We start from the raw sequence: 26548 nt of genomic DNA on the forward strand, positions 1-26548 counted from the left end.
GTGTGTATGTGTACAGTTTAACTACGCACTGTATGAAGTACCAGTACTTTTGAGCAGCAACCAGCTTCCTGTCCTTGTGTCCTCATTCTTACATAACGGCACCACATCGCTTTTCAGCTCCTCATTCACCAGGTCGGCGGTTCAAATCCCCGCAACGGGGGGAGCTCCTGTTGCTCAGTCCCAGCTCCTGCCAACCTAGCAGTTCGAAAGCACATCAAAGTGCAAGTAGATAAATAGGGAAGGTAAACGGCGTTTCCGTGTGCTGCTCTGGTTTGCCAGAAGCAGCTTTGTCATGCTGGCTACATGACCTGGAAGCTGTACGCTGGCTCCCTCGGCTAATAATGCGAGATGAGCGCCACAACCCCAGAGTCGGTCATGACTGGACCTAATGGGTCAGGAGTCCCTTTACCTTTACTATCTGATAGCACAAGCAGTTGCTGCTCTTCTCACACCCCACTGCAGCCTTGGATCATCAGATATGGCTTTGAGGAAATGAAGCAGGCCCAAGCACAGCTTCCCTATGGCAAGAATTCAGGTGCTTCATCTGACTGGTTGGCAACAGAAATTCTGAGAGTGAGCTGCTCTAGTCTGTCGCAACTATTCTTTTCTGCTCCTCTGCATATCCAAAATTCCCCAACCCCTTCTTAGCCATTATTTCAAATACCTTGCAATTTGAGTTGCTTTCCTCACCAAGTCCTTTCCCAACTTTGGCAAGGAAAGGGCATTTAAAAAATACTTATCTGCCAATGAATAGGCCTCTGCCTCTCTTTATATCTCAGGATCACACACGCAAATGCATAAGCACACACACACACACACACACACACACGCACACACAGCTAGTCACATATTTATCTCACAAATAACTAAAATAATTGCATTAGAAATATAACTTCGGCACCGAAGTGCACGTTGGCAAACAATGAGCCCAAGGTTAATTTCCACAGAGAGTGAGCTGGCTTTAAAAATACGTTTGCCATATATTAAGCATGTTTCCACTAGCAGTTCTTAATTTGCTGCTCCACACCCATAGCTAGACCATACTGGTTTGATTTCAAAACCATTCTAGCAGTGAGATGCCCTCCCTGTCCTCAGGTTATGCCAACCTAGAATCTTGTGGCCCTGTCTGCTGGTGCTAGGAAAGCACATGTTCTGTGCCTGGGAACACTTCTCCAGTGATGAATTCTTAGCACCTTTACAAAATTATTATCCTTGAGGATAATCTTTGTGGCAAGTTACAGGAGTTGGCCTGATTTCAAAGTAGTTTACATTTGTACCGTAGGCATGGGTCATCTCTCGAAAAGGACACTAACAGCTTTCAAAACAGTTTTCCAGTATTTACAGATATGGTTGACGTATTATGGGGAAGCATGCAATCAAAACATGACTCTCATCTAACGGTGAAAGTTGAAAGATAAATGACCAATAACTTTCTATAGACCTTAAAGTACAAGATACATGAACCGAATATGGGCAGAGGTGTGGCTCACTCCTGACTTCAATTCGCATTTGAAGGATATAGTGGCAATGCAACGCCATGGTCATAGTGGGACAAAGGCACAAACAGTGGTTAGTTGTGGACCTAGGCGATGTGGGGGTGCCCACACAATGATACATTAAGACGTAGGACAACAATTCTGAGATTAAATCAGGCTTCGACTTTATTGACTACAGAAGGTTTCAGCATGTACTGAGAAATCAACTAGCCCAATTGCTGACTGGTGGTTGGTAGGGGTTGACCAAGGCTCAGGGTCACCCTACGATGTGCATCATATCTGCACAACCCTTATGATCTCGGACACGTCAGGCCTGAGCTGGCCGTCTGGACATGCAGCACCCCATCAAGGTCTTTTACAGCGATGCCCCATAACTACAGAGCAAGAAACTGCACTGGCCAAGATTCGGCCATGTGGTGCCACAGTCCAATGTTAACTCTTAAATATCATTTACTGGAATGTATTTATTCGTTTGCTCTGCCTGGACCTCCTTCCAAGGAGTTCAGTGGCTTACATACAATTCAAAGCTAGGCAGCTCTTAAGCCTGAGTCATTTATCAGGAGAACTGCTGCATATGCTTTGAGACTGGGGTGGCTAACATGCAGTCCTCCAGATAGAAATAACACAAGCTCCCATCAGCCTCTTTATGCATGGCCAGTGGCCAAGAATGAGGAGAGCTGTAAGTTCAGCAACAGAGGGGGGCAGGTGTTGCTGGACTACTGTGTTATACCATTCTTGTGCCCTGGTACAAACTGAGTCAAATTTGATGGCTAGAGATTTGAGCTGTAGACCAGCTGCTCCGCTATTCTTTCAAGTTAGGTTTTAGTTTGTCCCTGAAATTATATTTATGGATGCCCTCCTTCCCATTGCTTGAACTATTGAGAGCTAGAGGCCACCATGCCATATATATTATGGAGAAATTGTATACTGTAAGTTATGCAGAAAGAGTCCTCAGCATCAACTACCTTCAGAAAAAAAAATGGGAAAAAAGGATATTGGAAAGGAGAGGTGTGTGCATATGTATGTATGTATGTATGTATGTATGTATGTATGTATGTATGCATGCATATACTTGAATGTAAGGTAAAGGTAAAGGGACCCCTGACCATTAGGTCCAGTCGTGACCGACTCTGGGGTTGCGCGCTCATCTCGCATTATTAGCCAAGGGAGCCGGCGTATAGCTTCCAGGTCATGTGGCCAGCATGACAAAGCCGCTTCTGGCAAACCAGAGCAGCACATGGAAACGCCGTTTACCTTCCCGCTGTAGCGGTTCCTATTTATCTACTTGCATTTTGACGTGCTTTTGAACTGCTAGGTTGGCAGGAGCTGGGACCAAGCAACGGGAGCTCACCCCGTCACAGGGATTCGAACCGCCGACCTTCTGATCAGCAAGCCCTAGGCTCAGTGGTTTAACCCACCGCACCACCTGGGTCCCTCACTACTTGAATGTAGTGAGATCCTAATGGCAAATTGGATATCTGCCTTCTACTCATTTTATGGCCAAACTGTTTATTTTGGGAGAGGAGAGGAAGAGGCAAGGAAAGAAAAATCCTGCATCTTTAGCCTAGTTAAAAAGTGCTCAATATATAATCTAGCAGAGTCCCTATTTTGAAACAAATAAAGTAAACACCGAGAGAGAGCTATAACAGAGTTGTAAATGCACTGTGTATTGAATGGCTGCCAGAAAATCCCAACTTGTTTGTTTTTAGAGGCCCCTTGTTACATAAGAAACCACTTGGTAAAAGTTACGGCAACCTTGATTCAACCAATGAAGAAGAACTACGCATATATGCCAAGCAATCTGCATCCACACAGCAGCCAAATTGGGGAGGCCAACAACCTTCTCAGTGAAAGTGCTCTGTAAATACTATCAGTAACAGAAGTAACCTTGATTTGTACAATGCATTAAGTGAGAGTTCACCGAGATATGCTGAATGAGCCTATTTATTGTGTGTGTGTGTGGGGGGGTGTGCAGTATTTTTTGGGAATCCATATCTATAGAAAATGGTTCCGCTTTAGCTTCTACCCCAAACATAAAGGTAAAGGGACCCCTGACCATTAGGTCCAGTCGTGACCGACTCTTGGGTTGCGCGCTCATCTCGCATTATTGGCCGAGGGAGCCGGCGTATAGCTTCCAGGTCATGTGGCCAGCATGACAAAGCTGCTTCTGGCAAACCAGAGCAGCACATGGAAACGCCGTTTACCTTCCTGCTGTAGCGGTACCTATTTATCTACTTGCATTTTGACGTGCTTTCGAACTGCTAGGTTGGCAGGAGCTGGGTCCAAGCAACGGGAGCTCACCCCGTCATAGGGATTCGAACCTCCGACCTTCTGATCAGCAAGCCCTAGGCTCAGTGGTTTAACCACAGCGCCACCTGGGTCCCACCCCAAACATACCTAAGGGCTAATTCACACACTGAGGGAGTAGTTATAGTCAGTGCATATAATACACGTTCACGTTAGCAGGGATGCAAAGCAGCAGCTAAATGCATATGGTAGGAAGTCCCACATCGAGACTCACCTGAGCCACAGACAAACTTTGTTACCTGGCCTCAGGCCACTGTCTGAAAGATGAGGATAACACTACTAATCAACCTTACAGGCCTACTTTAAGAATAACTGAATTAATGGTTAGGAACAACACTCAAAAGTGCCAATGCCAAGGATGCTGAAACTCCAGTCATTTCACACAATTATTTTGTTGTTGCGCGACACAGTTTATCAACTTGGCTGACCTAGACAAAGGACTTAAAAGTATTAGGCAATATTCTGCCCTCTGTGACACTTGTGCAACTGCAGTATTATTACAGTCTGAGTAATATCACTGTGTAGTTTAGCCTTTGTTCTACAGGTACCCTATGGAGATATTGCCTTTGGGCTTGCCCAACAGTCTGTGCACACATGTGTAGCAGTAATGTCTACCTAAGATAAATATTGAGGATGTTAGAAATGACTCCTATCACATCCTAAATCCTTTCCAGTATGCACAGCACTCATGGTGTACGAAAAATAACCACCTTGTCTTGGAAAAGACATATAACTGCAAAAAAAACCAAACCAAACAAAAATAGAGAGCTGTGAGAGCTCTTAGCAACTGAATTCAATCCACTCCTGTATAAGAGTGCTTGAAACAACAAAAGTTGTCTGAATGTCCCCCCAAAAGTTTGGGTGGGACAGCATCTACCTAGAGAAGCATTATGTTTTAAGTTTTAAGGTTCCCTGCCTTGCTCCCACATCAACAGTGGTGTCAGCAATCACGCCAATGCCAGCTTCTTCTCACTTGCTTCCCTGAGATGCAGGGAGCAGTTTAATGCGAAACTGGTTGCTTAAATCTCACCCGCTGCTCTTGCAGGAACAACAATGCCCCTCTCCCCACCTGAATTCATGCCTGATTACAGAACTGAAGCAGCTCTGGTCACCTTGATGGATGACCTTTATTGAGAGAGGGATGGGGGAGAGCAACTCTGCTAATTCTCTCAACGGCATTCAGTACCATTGACCATGATATCCTTCTGGAGTGGCTCAGTGGGCTAGGAGTCTATGGTGAGACAGTCATTCTGCTTCTACCTCTCCAGAAATCAGAGTTGGATGGCTTTTCCTTAACACCACTGAAGTTCTGCTGTAGGGTTGCCCATAATTCTTTCTTGTTATTTTAACATACTTTATGAAACTTACATAAATGGCTGTCAACTATTAAGACCTTTGGCGGGGAGGCCTTCTTGAGTATACAGCAGTTGGCCAGTTTTTGGTATGCAGCAACACGAGACAGGGCCTTCACAACAGTGCCCCCACCATTATGGAGTTCCCTCCCTTCCTGAATTTTTTATGTCAGCCAAGAATGAATCTGTGTGCCCGGGCCTTTCTTATCTTGCTGGTTTTAGCTGATTTTGTATTTCTGGATGTGTTTGAAAATGCTATTGTGTATTGCGAACTTGAAAGCACGTCAAAGTGCAAGTAGATAAATAGGTACCGCTCCAGCGGGAAGGTAAACGACGTTTCGGTGCGCTGCTCTGGTTCGCCAGAAGTGGCTTTGTCATGCTGGCCACATGACCTGGAAGCTGTACGCGTGCTCCCTCGGCCAATAATGCGAGATGAGCGTGCAACCCCAGAGTCGGTCACGACTGGACCTAATGGTCATAGAATCATAGAATAGAATCATAGAATCATAGAGTCATAGAATCAGGGGTCCCTATACCTTACCTATTGCGAACTTGAAATTTTATTGTGACCTGCTCAGGCAGGAAAGAACACGTTAAGTAATACTTATTAAAATGATAATTAAATGAAGACACAATTAACTTGGCAACACTAGTGCAGACTGATGCAGAGTATGAAGGCCTTTGGTCTAGGGCAGGGATGTCCAACAGGTCAATTGAGAGGTTTCGGTAGGGGCTTTCATTCTCCCTAAAAAAAGCTCAATAACTTTGACCTGAACCCAAAAAAAAGTGTTGGGGGGGGGTAGATCATTGCCAGATTTTAATTCTGAAAGTAGATCGCAGTCTCTTGGGAGTTGGCCACCCCTGGTCTAGGGCAAATAACTTAATGTGGGAGCGGAGGATAACTAAAAAAGACTCCTCCTTTTGGCTGTCCTGAATCCCCTACCTTTCAGCTTAATTGTATGACTTCTGGTTCCATTGTTATGACAATATAATAATAATAATCAAGACTTTTACTTTTGGGCAATCATGCCAGCAAAAACACACCCATTCATTCCCCAGAGCTCAAATTTCAAGTTCCTCCACAATCAAACTACAACAGTAGATGGTGGTGCCAGAAGTCTGTCTATGCAAAGAAGGCAGTGAGTAAAAGTACTTGGAAGTTCTTTTAATGTACATTTCATTCATTAGAATAAAATCTTTCATTATGTTTTCCTCAATTAAGTGCTTAAAACATTTTACAAAGGGGGGGGGGACACCTAGAAGCAAGCGTACAAGCAAGCAAGCAAGAGCGCCATTCTGGTTTGTAAGGGGAGAGGAAAACACAATAAAGTTAAACAACAGAAGGTTTTCTAAGTCACAGTGGAGTACTTCTGCACAGCACAGACATCTGGGAAGCATATGTACAGGAAGCAAGCTCAGTCTTATACAACTCTAAGTTACTGGAATTACTAAGCAAGGAAACATCGTATTACCCTGTGCTTAAAATGTCATATATAGCTAAAACTCTCGGAGGGGAAAAACAATTGACAAATTCAATCTTGATAATCCAAGCGTCAAGACAGACATTCATTGGAGAGTATTCCTGGGACCCCGAGCTGTTTTGGACTCTCAGCTAATCAAGACTGTAGAATTTCAAAACAGAGTTTCCTGTTTCACTATCTACAAATGACGTCTGTGCTGGTGACTCAGTGCAATCTGTGGAGTACTAAATTTTCCCAGTGTTGAGTTCTAGTCTGTCATCAGAGATGCTTAATTTCCTCAGCAAGTAGTGCCTGAAGGCCATTATGCAATTTCATTATTTTAAATTAAAAGATTGCACTTGCATACACATGAGAACCTGTACTTCCTATTTCTGCTATTGCTAACGTACAGATTCTAAGTGTTGAGATTTTTAAAAAATGCACACCCCTTCCCAAGAGCTAGATTAACTCACTAGATAGAAAAATGTAAGACGAAATAAACAGGGGTTTTGTAATTAGTAGAAATAAGAAATCAAGTAGAGACAAGATTCAGTGAGCAATGTACAGATTAAAAGTATGCTGTTAACATGATATGCCATAATCTGGCTACTTTGAGCCTCTCCAGATTTGTGACTGTAACCAGATACAATTTGAGAAAGTAGTCCAATGGCAAAGGGCACAAAATGCTAGCATGAAGATTCTGCACAGCTGTTTCATTGTTTATGTGCTGACAAAGAAGATAAAATAATACTTGAATTAAAAACAGTAAATAACATAGATTCCCTTATTATTATTTAATTTCGTTATACTTTAGAGGCTCGTGGCATAGATTTGGTGTTGGTGGGCAATCACCTCGCTATGGAGCAGCAGAGATGAACTATTAGTATTGGAAGGAAGAAAATCATACGCTATCAACTACCATTTTTAAAAAAGGCACTAAAAGTTGATAATATATATAGTGTTGTCATATACAGAAAGGACAAGGTTGGAAGCAGAATAACCAGAGGAAATGTCTTTTTGAGAGACTAAACATGTGTACCCCATCATTCTATTTATTCTCAATGTGACTAATTTCTTATTGTCTACCTCAGAGACAAGGATACATTGGCCATAAATCCCTGAAGTGTCTCAAAAGGCATAATTTGTTCAGAATGTTTACTTAAAAGAAAAAGTCAAACTGGGAGAAAAATAAACAAAGAAGTTTTCTTCAGAGGTATTTTAAATATAAGCTATATTTAGAAGCTGAAAAAATAGAGAGATTTTAATTTCAACTCTCTTATATATATTTCACACACAATAGAAAGAGAAATTACACTCACGGTACAAGTGGCTTGAATTGCAATACTGTCCCATCCCAATAAAAGTTGTGCACCGTAAGTGTTTCTATTTACAACAGCCACAGTTAAGTAAGCAATCATTAATTTGTCATATGACTGACAAAAAAACCCACACCAACACACCCTGAAGTGGGTCATCTTTCACTTCATTCACTGAGCTTTCAGAGTGTTTCATCATCGCTCATGTCCCAGATCTGAAATGGAAAAAGGAAGAAAAATGCTGTTCAGTATCTTCAGTGCTCTTTCATATCATTCATACAATTGGCAATTTCAGGTGTGGCATAACATAGAGAGCCTTTCTTACATTAAATTATGAGGCAGCAAACGCCAGAACTTTTACGTTACTACTACTACTACTATTGCTACTACTACTAACTTTTTTACCCAACCATCACCAGGGAGTTACAACAATTTACAATTAAAACTTTAAACAGGAGTTAAAATACAGTACGGATGAACAGGAATAGGGTGGGCCCTGAAAACACACATCTCAGGTATCAAAGGCCAGGGTAAAGAGGTGTCTCTTCAGCATCTGTTGGAGGTTATACAGGGAAGAAGCCAGAAGTACCTCTGAGGTGGGAGAATCCCACCATTTCAGGACTGCCACAGAGAACATTTGACCCTAAACTTCTGAGGGAAGCGAAACTACCATGAGGCACTATTTTTTTTTAAAAAAAAGACTGGGTGGGGAAGCTACTTGCAGGCTATCCAATATACCATGCTTGGGCATGCTATGAGAACGATACATAAACCAAGCTGAAACACAAAACAATATTTTTCTAAATTCAAGGTAAACCAGTCTGAAGATTTATTAGAAAAGAGGCAGGTGGAGAATCATCCTGTCCAACATGTAAGATAAATATGCCAACTCACAAACAATAAGAAAGAAGTAATCCATTAAGAAAGAAGTAATCCAAATGTAATCCATTTTTGAAAAATTGACAGAATCTAAAACATGTATTCTCCTCTTCATATGGAAACTTATTAGATCTGTAATGTTATTTCAAACAAGTAGCTTGGTAATTAAAGGTGTTATATTGAAAATCCTTCAAATTAGTTTTTTTTTAAATCTACAGCACATACACCCCCCAAAAAGGCAGAGCTTCCCAAACTGTTCATACTGTATCTATATCTATATCTATATCTATATCTATCTATCTATCTATCTATCTACCTATCTACCTATCTATCTATCTAATCTATCTATATATATAAATGTAAACTGGCCATGTGGGTGTGTCTCCACTTTTCTCCGAAACTGCTTGACCGCTTGAGTTCAAATTTGGACACAACATCCCATGCGAATATGAGAGTGACCCCATACTGTTTCCTTATACAGATGTCACACCTACGCCATGTAAAACCCAAAAAACCCAGTGTTCCAGAACTCACAACTCACCCTAAAGTGCATGCTGGGAAAAAGAAGTCAGAAGCTGTGTCTCCGAGGGCAGGGCCAAATCATGACATCACCCCCAGACATGCTATAACCACCAAAACGGCCAATACCCCTCAAAGGCCGACCACAGGAGAAAGCCCTAACCCCACCACCGTCGCACCCACCCCATGAGCTAACCCACCCCCCTGTTTCAAACCCCCTGTTTCCGCCACCACAAACCGGACCTGCACTTCAACAACCCTGCAAGGCAGGCCAGGCCACTGACGCAGGCCGAACCCCACCCGTCCACGACACAGCAACCCCGAGCCAGCTGCCGCCACAAACCGCACCTTGCTGCCGTTGCAAAAACCAAGCAAGGCAACCCAGGCCCCACAGTCGGTGCTGCCGCCGCTGCCACAAACTGGACCTCGCTGTCACTGCAACAACCCCACGAGGCACACCAAGCCCCGAAGGCGCCGCTGCCTCCCCCGACACAGGCCGCCCCCTGCCCCACCAGGGGAGTCACAGGGATGAGCCGAGGGGTGAGGGGAGGGGGGGTCCAGGGAGGGGGTGGGGCCAGTCACAGGGATGTGCTGGGGGATGGGGGGAGGAGGGGTCCCGATACCTCATGGGTCGGGACAGAGTGGGGGGGGAGTCACAGTGATGAGCCACAGCAACGCGTGACTGGGCCAGCTAGTGAATTAATATAACTGATGAAATGCAAGTAGATATTTCACGCTCACTTTGCCTGGACATTTATTTGCCAGTTATGCCTGCTGCCTTGGAAATTATGGGGCTTGGAGGCAGTGAGGCTCATAATCCATAAGGAATCCTCCTCCCTCCAGTCTTGTTGAAAGTACGAGTAGCTAACTTTCCTTTCTAGAATGGAACTGATCCGGATGAACAATGTGCTCTCTTACAATATACTTGATTCCACCTCATCTCATGGCAACACATACCCAGCTGGAAATACTGTGTGGAAGCCAAAAAGGAATGGAAAAGAAAGATTGTATTTTTCTTGTGCTTAATATTTTAGTTCCATGCTTTGATCATTTGCAGGCGGGAATTTTGTTAGCTGTACACCCCCAAGCTATGCTTTATACAGTATAAATATGATTTTTTAAAAAAAAAATATGGTTAAGTAAGGAAGCACAAAGAAATCAACATAACGCATACAACCGTTTTTTCAAGAGCAAAAGAAGATGTGCTCAAAAGGGAGCTTGTACTTACTAAACCACAGTGCTACTTTACTATTACACTACATGCATGTATCAATTGTAGAGGGAGTATTCAGAATTACGTGTGCTTCAACTTTGGTGCCAAAGCTGGGCTCTCTTGGAATTTGAATGAAATTCCTTGGATGGGAATGTTATTCAATTTTGAAGAACTGGTTTTAAAAAGCTGTATTTTGAGAGGCTGAACCTAGACAAACCTCTCGATTTAAAAGACTGTTGCCTTTTCAATTATCAGATTCTGCAGCAGCCTACCTCAATCTAGTGCCTTCAAAATGTTTTGAACTGGTTCCGGTTTCCGCCTGCAGGAATGGCGGACCTGTTTTCCATCTCTCTGACCTTCGTAAGGAATTTGGCGGTTGCTAGGGGAGTAAATGGCAACCCCCTACCCTCTCCGGGGGTTACGGAGAGGGGCCGCTGGCCCGCGATGCCCCCAGACCCACTCCGACTGTTTTTGGAGTGGGGGGAGCTTGGGCTGAGCACTTACGACGGCCAGGACTCCCGGACGCTAATCTGCATGGCGGGGATTTCCATGGTTAAAGAAGATAATTAGGCTTAAATCTATGGACATACTTCAGAAGGAGGGGAAGAAGCGCTGTTTACTGCTGAGAATTTTATGCTGCTGAGCGAGAGGAGTCAAAGAATGTACGGCATCTGGAAGAAGGATTGATGGGGACGGAGCGATAAGGGAAGCAAGTTTTTATTTTTTCTTCATATTGTTGCCTCGTATCTTCCCGGACGCGATGTCCTGGCTTGTTTGGAGTGAAAGAGAAGCAAAAGACTGTGTGAGTTGAACTTTGTTAGCTGTTGTTACTGAGCATATTTCTTAAAGATGTGAAGTTGCCGATGAGAAAAGCCCCCCCCTAGTCAGACGGAAGGAGTTCTGGACGCGTTCGGAGGATTTATGAGCTGTGACGCACTTTAAATTGGAGCAGCGACCTGAAGCTAAGTTCAGCTATAGGGCAAGGAGATCCATTAATTTACCAAGAGTTCATGGTTGGATGTTTGGGTCTCCTGCCTGAAAAAGCTGTAAATTCTATAAAGATAAATAAATCGTAAATCTTCATGGCTATGAGAGAAAATGAAAGTGATTTGAGCCTTTTAAGATGGCGCTGCTACTCCGTCGCAACAGGGAGCTCCACTAAGAAGATTTATGGGGAGGCTGGACTGATTAACTCACACAGGAGAAAGAACATCTGTGAAACTTCGTTTGACATTTATCTCAGCAGCTGGAACAATCGGATGAAAGTGGAAAACATCTAGGTGACTGTAAGGGGAAGATTTGGAATATTATGAGCTTGGAGGACGATTTGAACTTTAGAAATAAGACGGCAGTGGACAGTTGCGAGGAATTCCCAATTTCTTGAAGCATGGGAACCCAAAAATAAATTATTTAGATGATTTGGCATAACATTCGGTTTGATTGATATATATATGTGTATAATTTGAAATATTGAATGTGATATAATTGGTTTTAATTGGAAAATTAATAAAAATATTTTTTAAAAAAAAAAAAAACAAAATGTTTTGAACTGGAACTCCCATCAGCTCCAGCCAGCATGACCATTTGGAAGGCACTAGGAAAGGCTTGCCCTACAGTAACCAAAGAATTTAAACTAGGTATGTAGAGACTTTGCAAATAGAACAAATACTCAAGGCTGACCTTGCAATCTGCCAACACTGCCGTTCTCTAATGTGGAGATAGCCACCATGGTGCTCCCCAGATTTTGCTGGATTACAGCTGCCATGTTGGGGTTCAGTTGGTAGTTTGCAAGAGGCAGTTAAACTGATGCTTATTGCTCAAGACTATGTAACTTGCGAGGTTTCAGTTACAACAATTTGCTGTCACATTTGGCTTTTATATGATTCAGTAAAATACGAAAAGGTCAAAATATAGCAGATCATTTTGTGGGACATTCCATTCAAATTTATTGGTCCATAGTTCTAGGCCAATGGGGTTCATCATATTAGTGAGAATGTGGCAACTGGTTGGAGAGAATAAAAGGGCAGGATAAGCACCGTAAAAGGGTTAGTCTTTGATATACACAGTATCTCTTCACTGTCTCAAACAACTTAAGCAGCAGCAAGATTCCAGAGATGGGATAGGAACTGAGAAATCACTAGATTGCTATAGGCAACAGATGAAGCAGCAAACAACTTAAAGCTGAAATAACAGAAGGCAGAAGCTAAGAAGGATCCCAAGTGGGGAAGAAGAGTCCAGCAGCTGTCATTTTGAAGACCAGAAGTCAGTGTGTCAGTGGTTGGCAACTGACATCTGGTAAAGACTTCAGTAAAGCTTGTAAGGTAACTGTGGCGAAGAAAACCTGATCAGAGAAAGAACTAATAATAATAATAATAATAATAATAATAATAATAATAATAATAATTTATTTATACCCCACCCATCTGGCTGGGTTTCCCCAGCCACTCTGGGCGGCTTCCAACAGAAAAATAAAACACAATAATATATTAAACATTAAAAGCCTCCCTGAACAGGGCTGTCTTCAGATGTCTTCTAAAAGTCTGGTAGTTGTTTTCCTCTTTGACATCTGTTGGGAGGGCGTTCCACAGGGCAGGTGCCACCACCGAGAAGGCCCTCTGCCTGGTTCCCTGCAACTTGGCATCTTGCAATGAGGGAACCGCCAGAAGGCCCTCGGTGCTGGACCTCAGTGTCCGGGCAGAATAATGGAGGTGGAGACGCTCCTTCAGGTATACTGGACCGAGGCCATTTAGGGCTTTAAAGGTAAGCACCAACACTTTGAATTGTGCTCGGAAACATACTGGGAACTGAGGCAAAGCTATACATAATTTCAGGAGAGATCATGAACAGGGAAATCATAAGCTCGATGCCAAATTAAAGCTAGTCTGTAAGAAAAGAATACACTTGAGCAGAATACATGAATGTTCCAGTTAGGTACAGGCTTTTAAATATTAACTTGGGGTTTAAATTTCAGGTTCATATTAAGCTCATGCAGGACTACATATGTATCTACTACCCCCGTATGTGTGAAATTATCTTGTACAACAGGAAGGAGATAAAAACAGGGCTTTGCCCTTTCTTTTCCTATTCATTCACAGCTAAAAACAATTCTAGGTGAACCAAATGTTTTTATGCGGAACAATGAAGACTTTTCACCTGCTTCCTGCAACAAAGCTGCCTGAAAACAATTACTAACTAAAGCAGAAGTGGGAAAACATATATCAAGAGTAAGAAAACTTTAGCAATTCAGCACAAAGAACTAAATGTAAGGTTAAGGGCATGTGTATATTACAAAATTATTTATTAATGTAGAATACATCTATAATAAGCATTTTCTTCTCTTCATGCATTACATGTTCCTATAACTTTGTGTATAGGAACTTCTGAAGTAAGATGATAAGGAGTGCATTCCTGGGTCTGGCGAAGGTCAACAGAATTCTGCATCTCCAACCACAGCCAGCTCAAGGCCGCTCACTGTCCAGACTGTATGGGTAAAAATGACTACACTGAATATATAAAGAATGAAATGATAAAGAGAAAGGTATGTTAGATTGTTACCAGGTGCACTAATTGCCCAGAGTAGCATTCATATTAAAGGCAATGTCAGAAAAGACTTCGTGAAGAGTCTGCAGGTTTTTAACAGCACAGCAGCTAACAAGATTACAGTATTGTGCCTTTCCTGAACTTGTTAAGCTTCTGTCCATCTTTCACTGCATCAGTTTACTCCCAAGTTTACAAATTTCCTTACTCCAAATTCAACATTTGTTCCCTTTATCTCACATCTTCCTCCTTTCCCCTTATTTTTTTAAAGATTCTTTCATTTGGAATTTTTGCAGCTAAACATGCAGACCTTGTTTCTCCACATTCAAAATATCCTGTGGGGAGCTGGCAGAGCAGTTTGACTTTACCTCCCAAAGCCATACTCCACTGCCTCTTGAGGCAGAAGGATGCCAGCAATACTTGGGTGAATATGGAATGTTAAGCCAAACCATGGGAAAGTGTGAGTGCCTAAGTATGTGAATACTCACAGTCAGAGGCACTAACTCCTGAAAAAGATTGTGTGGGGCCCAACATGGCATCCTGACACCACGTGTGCAACATCACAAGGAGCCGGAGGGAGGAATCGAATGGGGTGGTCCCCATCCCCCCCCCTCCCGCTGCCATGCAAGAAAAGGACAAGGAAGTTGCCCCAGCCAGTGGTGGTGAGATGTCAGTCACCGAAGCAGCACCATGCCCTCTTCTGCTCTCGGAACAATGGGGGCAGCCACCTCAAAAAAACATTGGGGGTCCCAAAGTGCCTCAGCCCCTAGGAGTTGGCACCTATGCTCACAGTAAAAGCAGCAGGTGCTTCTCTGTCCACCAGTCCTCCTGCTGCTGCAATGCTACTCTGAGCAAAGTCATGGTGTGGCTTAGTGTTAATCCCATTTTACTGTGAGTGCCTGTGCATTCCTATTTAGTCTTGGTTTGGCTTAGTGTTATGTGCAAACCAGGCCATCATCTGCTGGGTTTTAATTATTACCTGGATGACAATTGCATACATCCAATTGTATCTTTATTTACAATCTTTTTAATCTAACTACAACACAAAATCAACTTTTCTTTTATGGAAGTGCATCTGTCACTTGAAGCATGTTGCTATGTGCACTTTGCACAATCTGCATTATAATAGGCCTTGCCTAAAGAATCATAAAATCATAGAACGGAAGGGGCCATGACGACCATCTAGTTCAGGGGTCCCCAAACTTATGTCGCCGAGGGCCGGTGCCGCCAGCGCCAATCGCCCTTTGGGCCGGAGCACGTGGGAGCATGCACCCATAAGCATGTGCACACGTGATTTCCAGCACACTTCCGGGTCACCGGAACACCAGAAATAGCTTGTGCGCATGCACATGGGCTTCCTTTGACCCAGGAGCGCGCCGGAAATGACGCTTGTGCATGCACACAAGCTATTTTCGACGCTCCAGCGACCCGGAAGTGGGCAGCCACGCCGTTAAGAGCAGGAGGCAGCAGTGGGCGGCGGGGGGTGCCGGGGACCGCATAAAAGTGCCTCACGGGCCGCATCCGGACCCCGGGCCTTAGTTTGGGGAAGCCTGATCTAGTTCAACCACCTGCAATATAGGAATCTTTCACTCAATGTGGAGCTCAAACCCAGAACCCTGAAAGTAAGAGTCTCATGCTCTACTGACTGAGCCATCCTTCAGGAGTATAAATGGTTTGTCCCACTTATACATATATACTGAGTCATGACACTCTCATTTATCTTATAAAGGCTGCATTTATGGCTCTCTGCTGCTCACTTAACTGTATCAATGCTAATTCTATGTTCAAGACACATTTGCTAGCAAGATTATTCAACTGATGCTTATTCAAGCAGAAAACATTCCTGCTAGATAGAAGTCAACTCCTGAGCATTATAGTTTATCTTTTTTTAAAAAAAGGTCTGAATGAATGACATATTAAAAGTTTCATACCTTCCTTTTGTATATGAAGTGCTAGGTGTCTGTTGATGATGAACTAAACTTAGGGTAGCCAAGATTGTGCTCTCCATAAGCAATATCTGCATAATTCTAATCTATACAACATTTAAAAATGGAATTAATCCTGAAATGTTTTCCTTTAGAGAGAAGTGAACAAAGCTTGAAGATTTCCTTGAGTGTCAAGTAATATTTAGATGTATTTATGAGAAAACTGTAAATGTTGCAAAATATTTTCCCACAAAGGAAAACTTATCATAAAACAAGGGAGGTGTCCAGTGCTGGTTATTGTGATTTCAAGACGAAATCATGCACAGTACAATTCTAAAGATCTGAGAGGAGGAGATGAAGGCGTTGGTATTTAAAGGATCTGACGTTTCCTCTCTTCAACTCACCGAAGCAGAAATGACTTCTTCAGCAACATGTGCTATAACATATGCTATAGAGCAGTCAGAACTGCAGAGTATGCTGCAGATGTGAGTCAGTACCTTAAAGGCTTCCAAATTGCTTACAAGCCAAACAGCTTGTTTTGGCTCTCAACACTGTCTCCCCTTATGGGACCTACTTTGATCTTTCTAAGCTATTATACAAATGCAATTACATTCATTTTATGGGATCAACAGGGACTAGAGAAAGAGCACACTAATCCCAGTGTGAGTGATGGTGTGAGAAGCTACTTTTTGTAATATGAATCGAGGGCTGCAAATATCTTTAGCGCGTTCCCAAAATGGGACTGTGCCGCAAAGCTGCAAAATGAATTCTCTCCATAAAGCATCTTAATACAGCCAGCAGATATATAGTACAAGTAAGATTCCTGGCCCCTTCTTTCATAAATGCCCTCAATTTCTTTCTTAAATTTGCTCCAAACCTTTACAAAAATAAAGAACCTAATGTTCAGAAAAATGTGCTCTTATGACTATATCTCTTTCCTAAGAGTTGAAATTGTTACGTTTATTTATCTGAACACAACCCACCAAAAGCCAGGCAACAGAAGATAATGCAGACAATGTGATTTATATGAGTGATTAGAAGGCATAGCTGTGGTTTATCATAGTGCTACTTACTGGAAGGCTAACAACACAACATTCACCTTTTAATAATGCTGCAGAATTGCCATTTTGAATAACCTAAGGTTTTTAAAAGAACTTTCTCTATTATTATTTTTTACGTACTACAACCACCATTTAATGTTTAAGGACATGGCATCCTGTTGCACAACTTTGAAGCCCAACAATGGCTGGAGGCCCACAGGTTCCTCCTCACTGCTGCTCTTAAAGCAGGTATCGTCAGCCTCTTCAGACCCAGAACCCTCTTTTCATCCAAACTTGCACTTGGAGATCATATATTCACCATATATTTGCATGGTGGTAGTGCTCCTGTTGTAACCCACCTTGGATCAGGCTTTGAGCCACTGTTGAAGACCAGCTGAAGACCAGTACTCTAAAGCAGTCAGGGATCATCTCCAGCCCACTCTTCAGCTCCAAGCAAAGAAGACGGACAAGGGAAACCTATCTGTCGTGCTGCAATTTGAAGGTGCTGTCTAAAGAGCTATGCCACCTGGAAGGAAAACCTCTTGCTGTCCTCTGAAGCCTGGAGCCAAGGAGACACCACATGGTGGCTGCTGCTTCTACCAACCAATTCAATCCACTAATGGGGTCTGAAGTGAAAGTTACTGAGCAGGAAAATATCTTGGGAGTAGTAGTGGGTGGCTCAATGCAAATATCAACCCACTGTGCAGAAACCTGTGGATTATTATTGATGATGATGATGATGATGAATAATCTTATTAGTTGCTCACTTCCTAAGTCTGTGTCTCAAAGTAGAGGAGGGAGAAAGATTGTTTTCTGCTGCTCCAGAGAAGTGGACAAGGAGGAATGGATTCAAACTACAAGAAAGAAGATTCCACCTAAACATTAGGAAGAACTTCCTGACAGTAAGAGCTGTTTGGCAGTGGAATTTGCTACCAAGGAGTGTGGTGGAGTCTCCTTCTTTGGAGGTCTTTAAGCAGAGGCTTGACAGGCATATGTCAAGAATGCTTTGATGGTGTTTCCTGCTTGGCAGGGGGTTGGACTGGATGGCCCATGTGGTCTCTTCCAACTCTATGATTCTATGAAAGTAGTGAGGCCTTGAGTGGTTGTCCTTAATTTGAGGGTACTAAATAGAATAACAGGCAGCAATAATGGATGCTCTGTCTTGGTTGGCACCATGATTCAGGACCCAATTTCTAAATTCACACCTACTAAAGGAGATTATAAGCCCTAGGTTTATCTTGACACTTTTGTGCCCAATCTCCTATCCTTAGTTGCTCCAACTAGCAGAGCTAGGTGAGAATATGGTCCCTCAAAGGTATTTAGTCTATGCCATTATCTAAACTAGATCAATTCTGACTGCTATTGAGGGGATACCCTACTGAGCACTAAGATGAGCCGACTGAGTCCCAGGAGGAAGCCCCCCATAAATTAATTCTTCCCCAAATTTCAGCACCGTAAAGCATTTGTGCAATATTCTTTGACACATAGATCTTAAGGGCAGATCTTAAGCTGTCCCCTCTCAACTGGAAAAAACCTCTATAACTGCCCAGTAGAATGGGCAAGCTTGCAATATTAGGTAAAGGTAAAGGGATCCCTGACCATTAGGTCCAGTCGTGACCGACTCTGGGGTTGTGGCACTCATCTCGCATTATTGGCCGAGGGAGCTGGCGAGCTTCCAGGTCATGTGGCCAGCGTGACAAAGCTGTTTCTGGCGAACTAGAGAAGCACACGGAAATGGCGTTTACCTTCATGCTGTAGCGGTACCTATTTATCTACTTGCACTTTGACATGCTTCCGAACTGCTAGGTTGGCAGGAGCTGGGACCGAGCAACGGGAGCTCACCCTGTCGCGGGGATTCAAACCGCCGACCTTCTGATCGGCAAGCCCTAGGCTCTGTGGTTTAACCAACAGCGCCACCTCTATAACTGCCCAGTAGAATGGGCAAGCTTGCAATATTAGTGTCAGTCAAATTAGGAGTTAAAAATATTCTGGGCTGGGTTAATAAGGAATAAACTCATGCTCATCATGAAGGCCACCAGGGCCAAGAATTCCTAAGCCCTTTCCCCTAACTATAAGAAACTGGGGTTGCTAGAGGGGGATTTCTAAGCCCAACAACTAAAAAGTAAATGAGGCAGTGAAGTGGTCCAAAGATGTATTGCGTGTGGGGGGGAGGTGCCTATCTTCTGTTTTCACCCCCAGTGCATGTATGTACAAGAACTGTAAATTATCATTTGTGTTTTTTTGTTTTGCTCCATGTCATGAGCTTTTTCAGGAAGAAATTGTGAATGTGTTGGATTTAAATACAGGGAGACAAGATTGTACTGTATAGCTATAATACGAGGCCTTGGGCTGGCAAATTCCTCAGTCCAAAGTAAACAGACTACAAGAACAGCTCTGATCATCTCTCTCTTTACTTTGGCACCATTTAACTCACTTCCCTAAATATAGATCTTGTTTTGTGTAAACTGGCCAGTTCTTGCTACACTGTCCATTAAAAAGATATACTCTGCTGTTCAACTCCATATATGCGCATCTGATTCTAAGCCCATCTCAGCTACACACAACTATTTAGCCAAATGGTTTTTTTTTTTAAAAAAAAATCATTTTCATCTCTTGCTTAGGAAGAACTAAAAGTGCAGAATTCATTTCTCCAGGCCAGCTAACCATTTACAAAACAAGCCAAGGAAACAGTTTCAAAATTAACCTATTTTTAAAGACAATGTTTTTAAGAATTTTAGGAAATGGAAAACACCCCTTTAAGAAGTGTATTTAAACCCACCCACCCACCCACACACACACAATCACAAGAAACACAGAAATAAATTCAAACTGTGTACATTCTGTTTCAGTTTACAAAAACCTATGGTAGCTAACAAATATCATAAAACCAATATAAAATGCAACAAAGCTCAACAAAATCAGCAAACATAAAGCGGAGCAAGAGAAACCAAAAGAATTAATCTAAGTCATCCGTTAACTCCAGTTTAGGCAAAGGCCTGCTGTAAAGACTTAGACCAGGGGTAGTCAACACAGTGCCACCCCCCCACCCCTGTTAATTTTAGAACTACAACTTCCATCATCCTTGACCACTTGCTATGCTAGACAAATAAAAACTTATTTGCCTGGGGACAAGAAAACATCAGATTTGGCGACAGGCAAACCTATACAGAATGTACTTGCAATGTTTCTCTCGGTAATAAATCCCACTGAGTAAACCCAGATATTGTGCTGTGAGGTCCGTAAACAATTTTGTTGCGCTTGCTTTGTAAAGGTTTTTATAGCAAGTTCTACCTTGCTCAAATTAAGATCTAGTCTTCACTTCTACCCAATAACCATCCTTTCCATTTCTCCCCCAAATGTCAACATAATCATTCACTACCATTTTGGCTAGCTGACATTTCTGGCTTCAATTTTACATCACCTAAACTGTTTAGAAACAGCCGAGCTTGCAAAGCAGGCAGCTTTAACTGGGAATGCTTATTTTCGGTTTCCTGATTCTGAAACCTGTCTGGGCCACTCTGTCTGGGATACCTGCCCTCTTGGGATTCCCTGTTTAAATGTTAATTTGCTTTGTTACTGGGCACAGATGAAGTTACTTAACTCTGGAGTATCTGGTTGTGTATGGTTAGTCCCATTTTAAGTGGCATGGGCTTGGAAATCTGGTGTTGTAATCTTTTTACAAAGGTGGACCTTCTCAGTAGAGACCCAAATTTTTAAGCTGCAACCGTGCTAAAAGACAAAAAAAGCAGATTCTTTTTTTGCTAAAGGGGTACTAGATGGCAAAACTAAACTGACAATTGGCTCCATATATGCCCCAAACACAAAATAACTAGAGTTCATCCAAAAAAAATTAAACAAATTCCTCTCCTTCTCTGAAAGGGAAGCAATCCTAGGAGGTTAAAGGTAAAGGGACCACTGACCGTTAGGTCTAGTCACGGACGACTCTGGGGTTGCGGTGCTCATCTCGCTTTATTGGCCGAGGGAGCCGGCGTACAATTTCCGGGTCATGTGGCCAGCATGACTAAGCCGCTTCTGGCGAACCTGAACAGCGCACGGAAACGCCATTTACCTTCCCGCCGAAGCGGTACCTATTTATCTACTTGCACTTTGATGTGCTTTTAAACTGCTAGGTTGGCAGGAGAAGGGACCGAGCAACAGAAGCTCACCCCGTTGTGGGGATTCAAACCGCCGACCTTCTGATCGGCAAGCCCAAGGCTCTGTGGATTAGACCACAGCGCCACCCGCGTCCCTAACGTAGGGACCTAACCTAGGTAACTTAGGAGGTTACCGCAACCTAAATACAAGAGGCACCTCCCTAAAACACATCCATCCTACAAGCCTATGGGCTGCCTTCCTCAGAGGGAAACCCCAAACATTTAGAGACTCTTACAAACTACTGAAAGTGCTAAGAAATGGAAGCTGTGTTTGGTGCGAGCAATTGAAGTTTAGAGGTAAAAAAGAATACACAGTATTAATAGCATGAGGATGAAGAAAGTTTAGCTGTACTTGCCAGCCATTACAGAGTACACAAACTGGTCTCCCGAGATTCCACAGTGGCAACATTTTACTTTTAACCAGAGATTTAAAGAGACATTTAATTTTCTCTTTGGCATCGTAACTAGTTGAAAGATATTTTTAGGACACAGTCATCAACTGTACAACCTCCATTTATTTCAGCGTGGATTTTGAATTCATCTCACAGAAGTTAATGGATGTTCCAAATTAGCAAATCTCAAGAATATTTTGATACAAATATAAATATTCTTGCAAGAGGCATCTATTTTCACGAATCATAACAATACAGTATTTTTTTTAAAAATTAAGTCTTTGGGAAAAAAGCAAAATAATCAGTTTTGCAATGAGAATCCCTATGTACTGACATCTGCATCTGTAAGATAAATGGCTGCATTTATTCCTCTTTGAGCAACAAAGTCAATGTTAGGTGTATGGTTTTAAAACCTGAATAATTTGAGGCTGCTGTTTGGTTTATTCTAATTTTCCCCCACTAAGACTTCCTAACAGCTTGCAGGTGCAGTTATAAAGGCTTGTCCTTGGCTTGTCCAAGAACATTAAGAGATATTAGGGAACATCTTCCTGATATTTTGGGTGTTAACCAGCGAACAATTTTAAACAAAAATCCTGGAAGGATGGATGGCCAGATGGCTAATTAGGTGACAAGCAGTGGGAGCTCAGCTGAACAATTACAGGAAAATCAACAGTTGTCATTATGATAAAGGACGGCTTCAGAGTTCGTTATTGAAGTCATATTCCCAAAGGCTGTGTAGGGGGGAATTTACTTCTGAACATAGTCCTTTAATATTGCTGTGTCTGTTTTGGCCTGAAGCTACATATTAGAAATGATAAAAGAAGTTCTTTCATACAGTTTTAAAATCAGAGCAGTTGCACTGCCAGTATCAACATGACAGAATGCCTTTGGCTACAAAGAGAGAAAGCTCTGTAAGTAGTACCAGACAAGTGTGAACAGAAACTTTCCTAGCCAATCAAAGCACAAGCCTTATCTCATCTCTCACGGTTTTCTACCTTTTTAGATTTTAGGCGGATTTAGTAACTGTTGCTTTGGCAGCAATTACAGAACAAGTTCAGCACAATTATTCTATCGTCAGAAGATGGGAGTTTTGTTTTCAGGGCCTTTTCTTCGGTCAGTTCTGTGCCAATGTAACCAGCGCACTTGCTGCATAGTCTGCGAAAGGAAGTTACGCAGCAAGGGAACTCCGTAAATAATGTTTCCTTCAGATGGGAAAAGGTAACGTTTTTGCTGCACTGTGGATAAAAAACATTGTTCTCCATTTTCCTCCATTGAAACTTGAAAATAAGGGCTGAATATTAGGGGTAACAATTTTTTGCTGTAACAAAAAGGTAGACCATGTGCTGCATGGGCAATATTGGGACCTCTCTGAACATTTTTGCTGCACTATTTGCTTTCTCAGGTAAAAGAGGTTGGATATGATGAGGGTGAGCAAATTGTTCAAGCAGTGAATCCAAATACAGTATTTGCAAAGATTAGTTGCAGCTCTGCTACTTTTATGAAGATTGCAGCCTACAACTGGTAGGCATACTGCATTTATTGCACAATATTCTTATTATGAAATTAGTACACACAACTGAATCAGAATCATTATAATTATGAATAATTACACACACACACACACACACACATTAGTTCCACTGTTTCCCACCCTTCGGCAATTTTTTAATGCTTCATTTTCAAATTTTATATCTGCACTTATTCAGGTTAATCAACTCCTCTGCCCCATTGCCACAATGTAATAATAATAATAATAATAATAATAATAATAATAATAATAATAATAAACAGGGCTGCCTTCAGATGTCTTATAAAAGTCCGATAGTTGTTTATTTCTTTGACATCTGATGGGAGGGTGTTCCACAGGGCGGGTGCCACTACCGAGAAGGCCCTCTGCCTGGTTCCCTGTAACTTGGCTTCTTGCAGTGAGGGAACCGCCAGAAGACCCTTGGTGCTGGATCTCAGGGTCTGGGCTGAACGATGGAGGTGGAGACGCTCCTTCAGATATACTGGGCTGAGGCCGTTTAGGGCTTTAAAGGTCAGCACCAACACTTTGAATTGTGCTCGGAAACATACTGGGAGCCAATGTAGGTCTTTCAGGACCAGTGTTATTTGGTCTTGGCGGCCACTCCCAGTCACTAGTCTAGCTGCCGCATTCTGGATTGGTTGTGGTTTCCGGGTCACCTTCAAAGGTAGCCCCGTGTAGAGTGCATTGCAGTAGTCCAAGTGGGAGATAACCAGAGCATGCACCACTCTGGCAAAACAGTCCATGGGCAGGTACGGTCTCAGCCTGCATACCAGATGGAGCTGGTAGACAGCTGCCCTGGACACAGAAATGACCTACTGTGAGTCCAATGGACAGCTGTGAGTCCAAAATGACTCCCAGGCTGCACACCTGCTCCTTCAGGGCTACAGTTGCTCCATTCAGGACCATGGAGTCCCCCACACTCGCCTGCCCCCTGTCCCCCAGAAACAGTACTTCTGTCTTCTCAGGATTCAACCTCAATCTGTTAGCCGCCATCCATCCTCCAACCGCCTCAAGACACTCACACAGGACCTTCACTGCCTTTACTGGTTCTGATTTAAAAGAGAGGTAGAGCTGGGTATCATCCGCATACTGAAGAACACCCAGTCCAAACCCCCTGATGATCTCTCCCAGCGGCTTCATGTATATGTTAAAAAGCATGGGGGAGAGGACAGAACCCTGAGGTACCTCACAAGTGAGAACCCAGGGGTCACCCATCCCCCAACACCACTTTCTGAACACGGCCCAGGAGGAAGGAGCAGAACCACTGTATAACAGTGCCCCCAGCTCCCTGCTCCTCTAGACGGTCCAGAAGAATCTTATGGTCGATGATATCAAAGGCCGCTGAGAGATCCAGCAGAACTAGGAAACAGCTTTCACCTTTGTCCCTAGCGTGACGGCAGTTTCAGTCCCAGGATGAGGCCTGAATCCCAACTGGAAGGGATCCAAATGGTCCGCATCCTCCAGGTGTGCTTGGAGTTGTTCAGCAACCACCCACTCAATCACTTTGCCCAAGATTGGAAGATTTGAGACTGGGCAATAGTTGGCCATAATGGCCGGGTCTAAAGATTTTTTTAAAAAAGAAGCGGTTTAACAACCGCCTCTTTCAAAGGGTCTGGGAAGGCTCCCTCACAGAGAGAAGCATTCACCACCCCACGGAGCCGATAGCTCAGCCCTTCCCGGCTCGCTTTTATTAGGCAGGATGGGCAAGGATCAAGGAGACAGGTGGTCGGTTTCACTTGTCCAAGCAGCCTGTCCACATCCTTGGAGGTAACAGATTGGAGCTGATCCCATGCAAATTCCCCAGCCATGGTGTAATCCTGGGTTATTTCAATAAACCGTTTTGTAAATCGGGGTAGTTAATTTGCTGAACAACTTCCTCCTCCCACACCAGCCTGCTTGCCCAGTAAAGTTGGTTGGGACAAAAAGGAAGGCCTTCCTTGGCAGCTGCACCAGTTTTATGGAACATCTTGCCCTGTGAGATTCAGATAGCTCCATCTTCAACTCTCAGACTTTTTCAATTCCTCAAGGCTTTTAATTTGTCAGGCTGAGTTTGTGGAGAACGGTGTTTTATCTGATGTGCCTGCTCTTTTAAGTTTGATAATACTGTTGTTAAAGTTTTAATTTGGGGTTGTTATTGTGTGATGTTTATCTCACCAGTAGAATTTTACATTGTGCTTTCAATTGATGGAAGTCAGCCTGGTGTACTACATGCATATCATATAAAAATAGAAGCTTTTCTTTTGAGGGGGGAAGGATGGGGAAGGATTAACTCTGCTCTGCCAATCCGATTTCCACCCCCTATTTGAGATTTTTTTCATACCAAAAGGTGGGGGGGGTAGTCCTTTGTTAGGACATTCAGAGTTGAGAAGTTTCATCCCAAACTAAACATTTTAAAATCTTGCCCATCAATGTAATGAAAAGGATGAAAAAAACAAAACCACAAACTACCATTAATACAATCTTCAATTTAAATAATTCTATTTTACACAGTTGAATACCACCACCACCACATGTACAATTTTATCCCAACAACACTACTTAACAGCAACTGATTTATAAAAACAGACTTCATAAAAGAGGTTTGTTAGTGACAAGACCATGCCATGTATTCTAGTTTTCATATACAGTGGTACCTCGGTTTATGAACACAATTGGTTCCGGAAGTCTGTTCATAAACTGAAGCGTTCATAAACTGAAGCGAACTTTTCCATTGAAAGTAATGGAAAGTGGATTAATCCGTTCCAGACAGTCCGCGGGGTACTTAAACTGAAGCGTTCATAAACTGAAGCGAAATTTCCCATTGAAAGTAATGGAAAGTGGATTAATCCGTTCCAGACGGGTCCGCGGAGTACTCAACCTGAAGCGTACTTAACCCGAAGCATGGGTGTAATTGGTTCCGGAAGTCTGTTCATAAACTGAAGCGTTCATAAACTGAAGCGAACTTTCCCATTGAAAGTAATGGAAAGTGAATTAATCCGTTCCAGATGGGTCCGCGGTGTTCATAAACCGAAAATTCATAAACCGAGGTGTTCATAAACCGAGGTTCCACTGTATTCCTTTGCTCTGGCAGATGTTTTGTTGGGTGTGGGTCACCCTGCAGTTTTTAATATTCTTTAAAGTCTCGTTTCAACATGTTTATGAAGAATTAAAGTTGTACTTTCCTTATAATCTCTCTTCCTCTGTGATCTCAATGAATGAATGATGTGTGACTTAATTTGCCAAGCTTTTGATTTCCATCATCTTGGATGAGATCATAGCTTTCTGATCATAACATTTATTTCCAAGTTTACAGGTGAAAAAACTACCAGCCAGTATTGAAATATTCTCATATGTGATAAAATCCTACCTTTTGAAAAGCCTTTTCCTTCACAAATTGTTTCACCTCAAATTACATACCGATATATCCCGTAGAATGCAATTAGTTCTATGA

The 26548-nt window shown here is 42.7% G+C and overlaps 1 protein-coding gene across 1 annotated transcript in view; it reads right to left on the reverse strand.

Moving 5' to 3' along the window:
• Positions 1-2598: 2598 nt before the first annotated feature.
• The window catches only part of ATG7 (autophagy related 7), a 99308-nt gene continuing 75358 nt past the window's right edge, over positions 2599-26548 (reverse strand). Inside the window, exon 18 of the mRNA XM_035106218.2 lies at positions 2599-8146. Within this exon, the coding sequence (XP_034962109.1) occupies positions 8114-8146 (33 nt within the window). The 3' untranslated portion in view covers positions 2599-8113. The remainder of the gene's footprint in view (positions 8147-26548) is intronic.

The sequence above is a fragment of the Zootoca vivipara genome, chromosome 2, assembly GCF_963506605.1.
Source record: "Zootoca vivipara chromosome 2, rZooViv1.1, whole genome shotgun sequence".
NCBI classification, from domain to species: Eukaryota; Metazoa; Chordata; class Lepidosauria; order Squamata; family Lacertidae; genus Zootoca; species Zootoca vivipara.